We start from the raw sequence: 13,880 nt of genomic DNA on the forward strand, positions 1-13,880 counted from the left end.
CAGTGGTGGTTTATGACCTTGTCAGCATTCCATAAATGAAGGCATATTTATTCACATCTATCCCCTTCCTTTGGTAGGACGATGGATGATCTGCATCACAACAAGGATGACAAGGCCCGCCCCAAGGCAGACGCATGCTCCAGTGCAATTGAGATGAAAGCTATTGCTGAAGCAGTTTAGAGGTTAAATGTTCACCCCTGGACTGCTTCTTACAGTACCATCCTCCTCTAAGGGGATTGTGATACTGGACAACCTGCCAACTATGTAAAACATCCAAGTAGCTAATCAATTTAAGTTCATTTGGGACAGAATCAGGGCTTTAGCCCTCTATGTCACTAGTGCTGAGTATCCCCCTACTTCCACATTTGATCCTCAAACTGAATCAATATAAATGTCTGTATACTAATAATTTGCAAAATGTCTGTACCATTGCTATGTTATGCGTGACTGCCTCTGTGTCCTAAGCTGTGGCTGAAATTGGTCTTTGCGCCAGTGTGCCACCAGGCTAACAAATAAATAAATAAATACTTCAAACTCTTGGCCTTCTATCATTAAACCTCCTACCAAATGACTTCCTTATATCACTCCCTTGTAAGTCTCACAACCACCTCTTCCCACCATTTCTCTTGTTTACCATCTTTCACATATACTTCCGCACTGCTTTCTCTGAGTACTGTTTTTCATAATCATCTCAACTCTTCTTTCACCCCATTCTCCCCATCTTTTCCATCTCAGCTCACCAAACTCTATTCTCCTCAGGCACTGCACTGTTAACCACCACCAAATAACTCTTAAAATCCAGTATTCCCCACTCTAATGCTCTATCACCTCTCAGTCAATTCTCTCCACCATTAAAGAAGCTTTGGCAAAACAAGGATATTACAATATTATGCTCCAGATTTCCTGTACTTATGTATGGCTGTTTTACTACAGAAGTCTACCCATACAGAATTTTTTTGTTTACTCATTTGCTAACATACCCCCCAAAAAATTAAATCAGCATACTCTGCAGAACTATACTACAGTGTTTACCTTGTGTCATGGTTAGTTTACAGTCCGAGAAAATATAACATATTAAGTGAATAAAAAAGGACAGATTTCCTTTTTCCAGCAACTGCTACCAGTAGAACGGCCAGCAGTTAGTATCCCAAAATGTACAAAGAGGTGCTGGGAAGCAATACCCTACTTTTTACTTTACAGAAATTTGGATAGGGGTATGAGGTGTCTGTAGCTGAAGGATATGGAAGGTTATTTAAAACAATCTAACAAATGAAATTGCAGTTACATTTTCAGATGGGCAGGAAGTTTTTTAATTCTTTTTACAAATTATATGTGTGGTCAATGATAAAAATGGTGTGTATGTGTGTGGGGGGGTGATAATACCTGCAAACACTTATAAAATAATTAAATGTTACCATGTTTTAATGTAATACATCAAGAACCTAAGTGTAGAGTCTGTATTCCAAAATGTAGATCAACCATGAAGCACCTTACCACAGATATCATTTGGTGTCTCAGCCTGAAAAGAAGATAAAACTGGTGGCTGAGTAGAAGCAATAATGTGAAAATGTGCAGTGAAATGACAAATGAAAGCTAGGTCCTCTTGTCATCATTAGCAAAACATGCCTACAACAGATCACAAAAGGTATTTAAATGTATTATAAAAGAAGATGTAGAACGGTTTTCAACTTTGTGGCATTACAGTAAACTGACAAGTGGGAAACTTTGTTAAATTACTCAAACTACCAATAAAAAGTAAAGTAAGCAATAATGAAATCAAGCTTCTGACAATTAGCAACATAAAAAATAAGCAGATGAATGATAAGGGCGAATCTGGCAGGTACTTTGCATGCTATGTAAAGAAATTAATCATGTTTATTGGAACTGGGCCATTACCAAAGGCAGCCAAGAAGAGGCAGGAATCCATCAGTTATATACATTAAAATGCTTTACTTTTCACATTGTTTTATAAAGAATGCTGACAGACTTCACTAGTTATTTATAACCAAAACAGGGGCTATAATATTTTTATTATGAAAATTTTATGAACTCAAAGAAATACAATAGGCCACATCAAGAGTTACCTCCATATTCATTTAAAAGAAATTCCACAGGACTGCTGATTCCAGATGCAGAGCACTGAGGAAGCAGTAGGATAACTTTTACCTTGTTGAAAAGGCGATCTGTTGGATCACTGCTTTCAAAATTCTCTGACAATAACTTAACATCTATACAAAAAGAAAACAAATGTTGCACATTTTCATGCTATTCTAGTTTGCAAAACAAGCAGTACATTTGCAATGTCATGATACTTGAAAACCTGAATAGCAACTTTAATAAAGGTTGCAAATTGAAAGAGCTGCACATATAATATCTGACCTGTCCCATAAAGTGCAGCACATTGGATACTCATCATATGGTAGATCTACAATAAAGTAACTGTTTTAATAATACATGCAATATATGTGCTTATAATCACCAGCATCAACCTGTCTGACTTTCAGGTAAGGTTTAGCCTAAAAAACAGTAACACCAATCTGGCATTGCTGCTCCTCTGGTATAAGTTGCCACTTGCCCCACATCAAAATAATACAACTCATGCCATCTTCAATTCTTCCAGCAAGAAACTTGTGGATTACTGTAGTATATATTGTAATGACTACTGATAATATAAGCATGCCATAAAATCAGCAAAATACTAGTAAAGCATAAAAACTCAACTTTGTATCCAACTACACATTTTAAACCAGGGTAGTGAGAATGTATTCACATTATACAGAAGGCCCTTCCTTGAAGAGCTAAAGTGGCACGTATCTCACTCAATCCTATGATCTTTATTACAGGATGACTTCTGCAGCAGTAAATAAAGCAAATGGGAAGAATCCAACGCAGTTCTGTAAGATTAATCAGGTGTACAGCTAAGATACGATCCCTTGGCTATAATGTCCAACCCCAAATCCAGTCCTATCTCTTCATTTTCCACAGACATCAAATATGTTGTCTTTTCTAAACATGTAGAAGTTTGAACAGATTACAACTTCAGAGGTATCCATAGAAGAGGCATTCTTAAAATATGAACTGGAAACACCTACAGCAAAATGTGACTTGATGGTTTCAGTTAAGTATTCTGTTGCAGATGACTTAACAAAACGCAACATAATAGCAAGCTAATTTCATAAGATTTGTTTAGTACCAAGCAGACCGTTTTGCCCTTTATAAAGGAAACAAGACAGTGGATCAGATTATTCTGCTGTATTTAGTATTCTCCACATAACAGCCAAGTCAGCTATGTGCATTCAAGGTATGCAAAAGCCTTTCACATTTTCCTCTTGTTTTTAGAGGGAAGACTACATAAATTGGTTCAGAAATCCAGCAAATACTACCTTTTATTAGTTCTCACAATCACCATCACTGTGGAAAACGGTATGGTATAGAACACATGAAGGCACACAGTTCAGAATTTGTTCTTGTTGATATTACCACTACCAAGTAAGTACAGTTGTGCAAGTAAAGTTACCATAACAGTAGATATTTGAATGATCACTGCCTTAGCTATATGGGTTATATGCTGCATAGCATATAACAGCCTGGCTGCTTGAAAAACTTCAGGGCACCTTCCACATGCTTGAACCATTGGTCAGTTCAAGCTGAGCTGCCTAAAAAGACTGGTTTATGTACCAAGCTTAGCTAGGTGAACAAAATACCCTGAGAGCCCTCCTGGGGAAAGGAATCACCATGTATGGGCCAGTCCAAGCAAATTTAATAGCCACTTTAATAATATCTGAAGCTGAAGAAACTACCCATGAAGATTTCTTGATGAGCTGACAGACCTTCAGGAAGAATATTCTTAAGGGTGTGGGAAATCAGTGGGTCACCCCCCTCTTCTTCTGCATCTTCTCCGCAATATTCCCAAATCTGACATCACCTGTTAGGTAATGGGGAATCTGTGTTATTCCTGTTCTCAAGCAACAAAAAACAAGCAGAACTCCACAACTTCAGGTACTTTAATAAAAAACAAAGCTTTCGGATAAAATATTCTTCTTCAGTGTCTTACAAAAAAGTTCATAAAATCCATCACTTTTAAATACAAGTTAATTACATCACATGACACAGTCAACCTACCAAAAAGCAATAATTAGAATCAACACTTAATTACCTTAAAAACAGTCATCCATAATATATATATATATATATATATATATATATATATATATACATACACACACACACACACACACACACACACACACACACACACACACACACACACACACATATAGATAAATAAATAATAAGCACAATTATGCATTATAGCCCCCCTATGGGCTTATTTTATTCTTTGTTGCTTTGCTTTCAAAATCGGCTTCAATGTAACCTGTTTATTAAGACCTGGATATTTATCTGCATGTAGACGGACAATCCACTCATACTCCTTTGTGTCCACGCTATTAACTATATCACTGCGTCTCACATTTTGATATATAATATGTATAACCCCAAAACAAAACTGATGTGTATCATCATTTTCCAGAATATGTTGGGCCAATGAATTAGTGAGGACCCTCCTACGTACATCTGACTTGTGCTTTATGATCCTGTCCCTTAACCTTCTCATAGTTTTCCAACATTGAAGCTTATATATTTTTGACAGGTGGCCAGATATATAATCGAGGATGTATTACAAGTAGTAGTACAGCAAAAAGTATACTTTCTACCACAAATGGGATGTATAAATTCTGTAGATCGGTTGATACTGGAACAACATAAACAATTATGACATGGAAAAGTTCCCTTTTTATTAAATACAGCAATAAATCTATTATTAAGGGTAAATTCCTTATAACATAAAAGCTTTTTTAAGTTGTCAAAATTTCCATATGTAAACGGGTTTATTTGGGAGCCATTTTTCATTGCCAGGTATGGCCTTCAAAATGTCCCAATTACTCCTAATAATTTGTTCTATTGATTCACTGGCCCTACTGAACATCATCAAATACCTCAGGGGTTGGGGAGAATCCAGGTAGAAGGGGCACCTTCTTGAGTAGAAAAGTAGGATCTAGCCCTCGAATCTCTTAACTGCATCGTATCATTTCTAGCTATTTCTAATTCATTCACACTATAGCCTCTTTCTAAAAAATCATTTGTCATTTCTTGCATCTGTGTCTCACATACATCCATTTTCGTATTCAGTCTACTAGCCCACAAGTACTGACTCTTAACAATCTCTTTAAAGGTTCTTTTGGCCTGTATACTGCTCTTGTGCAATTATTTATTCACTTGCACTTCCTTCTTATATATACAAGTTTCTACTCCTGAATCTGTCAATTGTAACCCAACATCTAAGAAATTCAAACAGACATCAGAAAAAGTCATTTCAGACTTTAAGAACTCAATCGTATTATTCAAATAATTTAAAAAATTATGCAGTTCTCCATCACTTCCATGCCAAACCAAAAGAAACATCGTCCACAAAACGCTTATAAAATAAAATATTAGAGGCATACACATTAGTTTCACCATATACATTTGTTTATTCCCATTTGCTCAATGTCAGGTTGGCATAAGTGTTGGCTACTGCACTACCCATAGCCGTTCCTGATATCTGATGGTATACTTGTTTGTTAAAGGTAAAAATATTACTCTCCAATTCTAAAAGCTCACAAAGAGTCTCAATCCGTCTGTCAGCAAAGCAACCATATTCCTGCAAGATTTCCCTTATACACTCAATCCCATATCTACTAGGAATGACCGTAAAGAGGGACTTTATATCTAGGGTTAACAGGAGGAGACGGCCATGGGTATTACTAGTATACCAACCATGTAACTGGGTCAAAAAATCACCAGTGTCCTTTATTGTTACTGGGTATATGTTTCAAAAAACTTTTTAGTGTATCCTGTAAGTAGACAGACAAAAACTCCGTTACTCATCCCCTCCCAGAGACTATAGGTCTCATCGGAGGCTTATGGAGGGACTTGTGTATTTTGGGGAGACCATATATAACAGGAATGGTTGGGCATGGTACACTTAAAAAGTGGAAAGTATCAATGTTTGTATCATCCATTATTTGCAAATCATAGACATATTTATTCTACTTATCATTTCATCTATTTCCTTATTACTAATTAGTTTGAAAGTGTGTACATCTGATAGCAATTCATTCATAGTTTGCAATTAATCAAATGCATCCGTTAACACAATAGCACCCCCTTTATCTGCTTATTTTATCATTATTTCATCATTACTCTGCAAAGATTTTAATGCATTAGACTCAGCAGCAGTTAAATTGTATAATTTCTTAAACATTCCTTTACTATAGGATTCACAAATTTGTTTCTCACAAATGCTGTTAAACACACTAACAGGGTCACTAATAGGAATAAATGTACTACTTCTTTTAAGCTGACCATTCATAAAGATGTTACTGTCCTTAAAAATATTTTTTAAATTCAAATTTCTTGAAAATAAGTTCAAATCCGTGATCGCATTTACTAAATCATCAGTCCCAGCAGGTACAAATTTAATTCCATGAGATAGCAATGATGTTTCAGCATTAGAAAGTCTATATTTTGATAAATTTATAACCAAAGAGCATTCCGCAAGTATACTGTAGTCATTTTGACAACCAGAAGCATTTCTATTTGAACTTACTGTTATTTGGCAGTTCTGCTCCTTGTTGTTGGGCCGTTCCTCACCCTGCCTTGAGACGTGGAATGCTGACCAGATGTATCGTGTCCCTGAGCTGCTATTCTCTCTGACAAGTTGAGCCTCACACACTGGTTCGTTTCTAAAAAAGAAGATGAACTCGAACTGTTCATTGCGCCTTTATTTTGTGAATTTTCTTTTATTGAAGATACCCACTAGTCTGATACAAGTCTCACTGAAGAATCTCCAGACTGCGATGACGTCAGAGGCATTCCTATACTGTCTCTGCCTCCTTCCGATTGGTTATTGGATGGTGGGTGCTCCACTAGAATTTCACTTCCTGCCACAGACTGTTGTTGATTAGTCAATGGCTCAAAATTATCCAAGTCATACACTGAGCCCCGTTTATTTTGGAAAGAAGTAGAGTTATTATTCAAGGAACGATTCGACCAAGAAAAAATATGACTACTACTGAAGTCATTAATGTCACTTTTTGTAGTTTCTAATTGCTTGTCATAGGCATCCAATCTCCCAGCATAGCATCGGACAGGGAGATATTCTCATTAAATACAGCTGAACTCACAAGTTGTTTCTCTAAAGTGTTAATCTCTGCACATAATTCTCTTTCTTTAGAGGCAAAAAAATCATTCATAAGACACATGTAGTCTAAACTTAAATTTATATTCAATTCCTGTCACTTTTTTAGTAGCTCAGGATAGGTATTGCCATATGAGGGCATGTTTAAAACATGTAACCCCCGTCTTATGAATTATTTTTTTGTGTGAACAGGTGGCAGGTAAACAGACCCAGGCAATACCTCATATGCAAAACCATGCAAAGGCTTATCACAGAAACTAACTAATCAGAATATATGAAACCTCCAAACATAGGCCCCGTCTCAGTTTGGATTCTTCAAGGGCAGGCCATGCATACTCAACCTGGTGGACTTTTTTTGAAAAGGTCACCAAAGCAATGGATGAAGGCAAAACAGTAAACCCCATATACCTCAACGTGACCAAAGCTTTTGACACAATTCCCAACTTAGGCATAGTAGAAAAGCTAAATAAACCAGGAATAAACCCCCATGTCACCCACTGGATTGCCAACTAGCTCACACATAGGACACAGAAAATCAAAATAGGGGAAGTTACCTCTACAATGAGACCAGTCACCAGTGGAGAACCCCCCCCCAGGGTTTGTGCTGGAGCCTCTCCTGTTTGGCATTTACTTTTCTGAAATATACTAAGCCAATACCAAAGGGCTCTGGGCTGACTAAGTTTGCAGATGACTACAAGCTAGAAGGAGTCAGTCAATACCCAAAAATGACCTAGCCGTTCTGCTTGTAACAAATAAATAACTACTACCAAAATCATGGACTGAAACTAAATGATAAAAACGCATTACCCCCCAGGGATTTACCACAGTGACAATATGACTGTAAGAGTTGACCCAGCTGCTCATAATATGTGACTTATGTGGACAGTGACCTAACTTTTGACCAACATGTGCCCACTGTTGTAAGAAAGTCTTATATAGTGCACAACTTATAAACAAAGGGACTGTGCCTAGATCTAGGGATGTTATTGTCCACCTTTACTCAGCCCTCATTAGGCCATTCATTGAGTATAATGCCTATCTGCCACCTAGAGACTTCCGAGATGACTGCACACTGATCACAGCTTAACTTCAGCTCTCCTAGTATGAAAAGAATGAGAAATAAGGAATAATAATTCTGATAGTTTTAGTAAAATTCAGTTACTGACTAGTAAGTAAATTGCCTAGATGCCAGCAAAGAGGAAACTGAAAGAGCATGAAAGAAAATCAATTAGAAACAGTGAAGAGAAAACACTGATCGGGAAGAATTCTAACGCCATTCAGCAAAACACAGTTCAAGCTCCTGCTCTGGTACAAGAGATGGCTTCCAGTAATTTAGAGAAGAAAAAAAATCAAATATGCTCAGAGATTATTAAAATAAATGAAAGATTGAAGGAGTATATCAACAATTACAACAAGACTGGAAAAAAAAACAGCTATTCAGACAAACTGATAAAACTGAAAAAATCAGAGGTCAAAATGAAGAAAAGGCTGGCTGAGTATAAGGCTGCTCAAAAAGAGCTGTTTCAAAACACAGCAGAGTTACAGGGCAGAGTATACAGAGTAAATCTGAGATTTTCTGCTTTACCAGAGAAACTGGAAGGAAAGGACTGTATTAGTTTTATGAAAGCACAGATAAGCAACTGGACTGGTATTTCACAGCAGGATCTGGTAATTAAGAGAGTACATTGTGTGTATGCTCCAAACCTGGCCATAAGAAAGCAGCCAAGACCTGCATTAGTAAAGATGCAATCATACCAGCATAAAGAGTTGATCTTGACAAAACTGTGGCAGAAGGGCAAAGTATTAAAATTATGGACAGTAGAATGTTTGTGAAAAATGATTATTTACTGTAAACCAGGCAGAAGAGAAGCAATTTTTATTTGGGAATGTCGAGAGGCAGATGTGCGATTCAACATTCAAAATCCAGCTGTCTTCATATTTTTCTTCCCCTGGAGGATCAAAGTATTTTGCGATGCAGAACAGGCTAAGGAGGAAATACAAAAGTCTGTCCAATAAAAAATGAAACAATAAACATAAGGGAACTCTGCTTCTCATTCTTCTAATAATAAAGCCCACAGAGAGATGTTATCAGTGAAATATTTTCCAATTTCCCAAAGGAAACTGCTTGAGAGACAGAAAAAAGTTTAAAGGAGCTGACTAGAGGAATCAGGAGTATCTTGGATGTGAACCAGAGTTTGGGGTTGGGAGAAGACCAGGAAAATTGAAATTAATGAATAAATGTGATACTATGAAGCATCAATCACATTTGTGAAATATAGTTTTACAAGTAAAGTGGTTGAGAAAAGTGAACTTTTGTTGATTTTTGTTAAACTTGTGATGGGGACTAAAAAGCATTCACCCATTTCAGGTCATTGATGTTTGGAAGGACACTAAAGGGAGAAGAAGGAAAAAATAACTGTAAAAATACTTATGTTCTTAACAGTATTTGTATAAAATGTTTATGGTATAAACTGCATGTTATTCAGTAAAAGCATTTTCAGTGATTGTTGTATGAGATAAAAATGATAAAGTAAATAAGTACTTTTTATTTTTAAGAAATGTAGACATTACGATATAAAAAGAGAAGAAAGCCTGGACAAAAGCATATTCAAGTTAATATGCTGTAATCTTGGGCTGTTGGAATGGGTGATGGGGTGTAAATGTGCACTAATCACAGTATACGTAGAGCTGAGATATTTTCTTTTGCTTATGCATGGGTGAATGTCTGGATTAATGCCCTTGTGCGAATCTAGTAACAAGTTTCTTGTTTAGTCATGTGTGTTATAAAAATTAGAGAACACTGTGGATGTGGTGAAGTTTTCCTTTAGTAAATAAATGCTCAATGTGAGTTGCCAAGTCTGCAGCTAGGGGCAGTTCTACATTCTATTCTTATGTTTTGAGACAGACAAGCTAACTACAGGTCTAGACAATAAATTTCAAATGTTGTGGACATTGTTTACTGAGAGAAACGTAAAATAAAAGGTAGAAGGGCAAGTAGCTTAGTAAAAAATAAAGTTCAAAATGATTATAGTGAATAAGAGATAGCAGTTTTTCTGATACCAAAACACCTTGTTGCTGTGACGCCCATGCCCTGGCCCAGCAATCAAGGAGCCTCAATCCTCACTACTAACACCAGTGAGGGGCATCTCATAAAGGAGGAAAGGATAACAAATACACACAGTAAAGTGCAATTTACCTTAAGAGCACACAGGGATCACAGTCAGTCCGAGGCTGGTCACTCCATTGCTCTCCATGTCCCCAATAAGACTCCCCACTGGCACAGCTATAGGGTCCAGATCTCAGCCTAGTGGGCAAGCTAAAACCTCCAGCACCCTCTTTGTCCAACCAGTGCTTCGTGTCTCACACACACACACACACACACACACACACACACACACACACACACACACACATATACACACACTTTGAAAAAAAGTTTATATAACCACACAGACACTCCTGGGGAAGGCTGGCACAGGTTCTCCAGCTGTGCCTCCTTTTCCTAGACTATACAGTAGAAATCACTGCCACCCCCCAGATAATAATTATCATCTACTCAAAGGCCCTTAAAAGGGTGTCCAATTATTCCTGTGCAATATTATTATCCAATTGGTACTATAACTAAACAGTCAAGGCTTATTAGAGTGACTTGGTACAGGATCCCTATATACATGCAATGTACTCTTACAGCTTAACTTATCTCTACACAAAACAGCCACAATTGAAAGGTTTTAAAATATTTAATAATCAATAATAAAAGCACAAGACAATACTTCTTACTACACAGTGCTAGTCAAGAGTTCAGAGATCACAGAGAAATACTTAAAATAATTCAGTAGTACAGTTCTGACATCACAGAAAAACACTTAGTCTAATCTTTCTAGTTTCTATCTATTTCTAAGAGAAAACACAAGTCTAAGATAAACTTACATATAGAGCAAGACAGTGCAGGAGAGTTGGATGGTCAAGACAACAATGCTTAATGCTCTCTGATTCTCTCTGTTTTTAAAATCACATTCCTGGTTCCCATTACATCATTCTTCACACTTCGCTGGGTTCCCAGGCTAACATAAACTACATTTATATTCTTCACCTCTGGGCAGAAACCAGAGCAATAAAGGACATTTATGCATGCAAATTCTGGCCATTAACTCTAACCTTAAAACAACAGGCAGGATGCCTCACTGTAGACTTCCTGACTCCGAGTTTTAACATCAAAGGGTCACAACATGCTTTACTTGGTCAGTAGAGTGCACTGTTGTTACATTTTTTTTCAGTTTCACATGTAACAATATTTTTACCATTTAAGACAACAAGCCTGTGGTTTACATTAATATTTACAGATGACAGAATTATCTCCAAAATTCTATCTGGCTAGGCTGGCAGCCTTCATCTATCTTCACCCACTCTTCACATATCTTCCCAGCTGAAGAACTCAAGCTAGTTTTTCAAGTGGCCCTTGAAAAATGCTGCTTGAGGGAGTTAGGTCTGTCTGACTATAACTTACCCCATTACGTGTCTTGACAGCCCATCTGCATTAGCATTGCTAATCCCACTGCAGTGCTGCATGGACATGTCATATGCTTGCAACCCCAGGTTCCATCTTAGCAACTTGACATTTTGCTGGCTGGCTCTGATTAACCATGTTAGGGGGTTGTGATCTGTCATAACAGTGAATTTCATTCCATACAAATAAGGCTGAAGTTTCTGCAGTGCCCACACTATGGCTAGATATTCCTTTTCTACAGCTGCATAGCATTCCTCCCTGGGTTGGAGCCTATGACTGAGATAAACCACTGGGTGTTCTTCCCCTTCTAAATAAATCTGGCTAAGTACAGTCCCCACCCCATGGTTTGAAGCATCCACCTGCACAACAAATTCCCTTCTGTAATCTGGACTAGCTAACACAGGGGGTCCTCCCAAAGCTTCTTTAAGCTTCTGGAATGCCTGCACACATGCTGGGGTCCACACTAACTTATCTGGCCTGTTCTTCTTTGTCAGGTCTGTGAGGGGAGCAGCTACGGTACTATAACTGGAGACGAACCTTCTGTAGTACCCTGCTGTCCCTAAAAATGCCCTCACCTGCTTTTTAGTAACAGGTGCAGTCCATGCCTGAATGGCTTCCACTTTGGCAGGTTCCAGCCTTATCTTACCACTCCCCACTTTATGTCCTAGGTAGGAGACCTCTGCCAAAGTGGAAGCCATTCAGGCATGGACTGCACTTGTTACTAAAAAGCAGGTGAGGGCATTTTTAGGGACAGCAGGGTACTACAGAAGGTTCGTCCCCAGTTATAGTACCGTAGCTGCTCTCCTCACAGACCTGACAAAGAAGAACAGGCCAGATAAGGTAGTGTGGACCCCAGCATGTGTGCAGGCATTCCAGAAGCTTAAACAAGCTTTGGGAGGACCCTCCTGTGTTAGCTAGTCCAGATTACAGAAGGGAATTTGTTGTGCAGGTGGATGCTTCAAACCATGGGGTGGGGACTGTACTTAGCCAGATTTATTTAGAAGGGGAAGAGCACCCAGTGGTTTATCTCAGTCATAGGCTCCAACCCAGGGAGGAATGCTATTCTGTAGATGGCAATATCATCAAATGCTCAGCACAAGGGCCTCCCAATCATGGTAAGGTTTCATCATGTTAACATGGTACAATTTGTGCCTCTGCCTTCTGCCTAGCAGTTCCACCATGTAGTTAACATCACTTACCTTTCTTACCACCTTGTAGGGTCCCCCCCCAAGTTGCTTGGAGCTTGTTGTGTCTGACAGGAATGAGAACCATTACCTGCCACCCCACAGCATACTCTCTAGCTCAAGCATTCCTGTCATACCACACCTTTTTTGTTGTTGGGCCTCGGCCAGGTTTTCCAGGGCCAAGCCCATGAGTTCTCTGAACCTTGTCCTGAGGTTTAGGACGTATGCCACAATAGACTCCGTGTGAGACTTGCACTCACCTTCTCACTCATCTCAAATTAAATCTAGAGGTCCCCTCACCGTATGCCCATACAGCAACTCAAAGGGTGAAAAACTTTTAGTTATGTACTTAACTTCGGATGTATGGGATCCATCTCGCCTACATTCATAACTGATGGGCTCGGAGCCGATCCATCGGCTCCGACTCGGCCAACTAGTTCACTAGAACGAAGTCTCTTATTGGCTGGGCTACTCCCTATCCCAGGATGCACTACACCTGCTTCCCCAGATCTTGTTTGTTTGCTTTCATACATACATGCAAACACAGAAAAAATAGTAGTCACTACAACCAACTAAAGTTCTTCAAGAGAAGATCTCCAAATGGAACTACATCTCCTCTAAATCCCAATGGAAGGGGGAAGGAGGGTGGGTATGTATGAATGTAGGCGAGATGGATCCCATACATCTAAAGTTATGGTAAGTACATAACTAAAAGATGTAATGGGATCCTATCTCGCCTACATTCATAACTGATGGGACAGCGTCCCTAGCACCTAAATCCCGGGTGACTCATTGGAAAACACTCCTGAGAACTGTGGAACCAAAGGAAGCCCTGCCTCGGGACACCACATCCAATTTGTAATGAGAAATGAAAGTGTGCGGAGAAGTCCAGATAGCCGCAGCACAAATATCATCTATTGATAATTTGGAGTGAAAAGCTACAGAAGTA

General features: G+C 38.5%; 1 protein-coding gene across 1 annotated transcript in view; it reads right to left on the reverse strand.

Annotated features, from left to right (window-relative positions):
- NSUN7 (NOP2/Sun RNA methyltransferase family member 7) overlaps window positions 1-13,880 on the reverse strand; it is a 1,092,683-nt gene that overhangs the window by 331,858 nt on the left and 746,945 nt on the right. Inside the window, exon 8 of the mRNA XM_044061490.1 lies at window positions 2,085-2,228. Coding sequence (XP_043917425.1) covers window positions 2,085-2,228 — 144 coding nt within the window. The remainder of the gene's footprint in view (window positions 1-2,084; window positions 2,229-13,880) is intronic.

The sequence above is a fragment of the Protopterus annectens genome, chromosome 2.part0, assembly GCF_019279795.1.
Source record: "Protopterus annectens isolate FY-2018-M chromosome 2.part0, PAN1.0, whole genome shotgun sequence".
Lineage (NCBI taxonomy): Eukaryota > Metazoa > Chordata > Ceratodontiformes > Protopteridae > Protopterus > Protopterus annectens.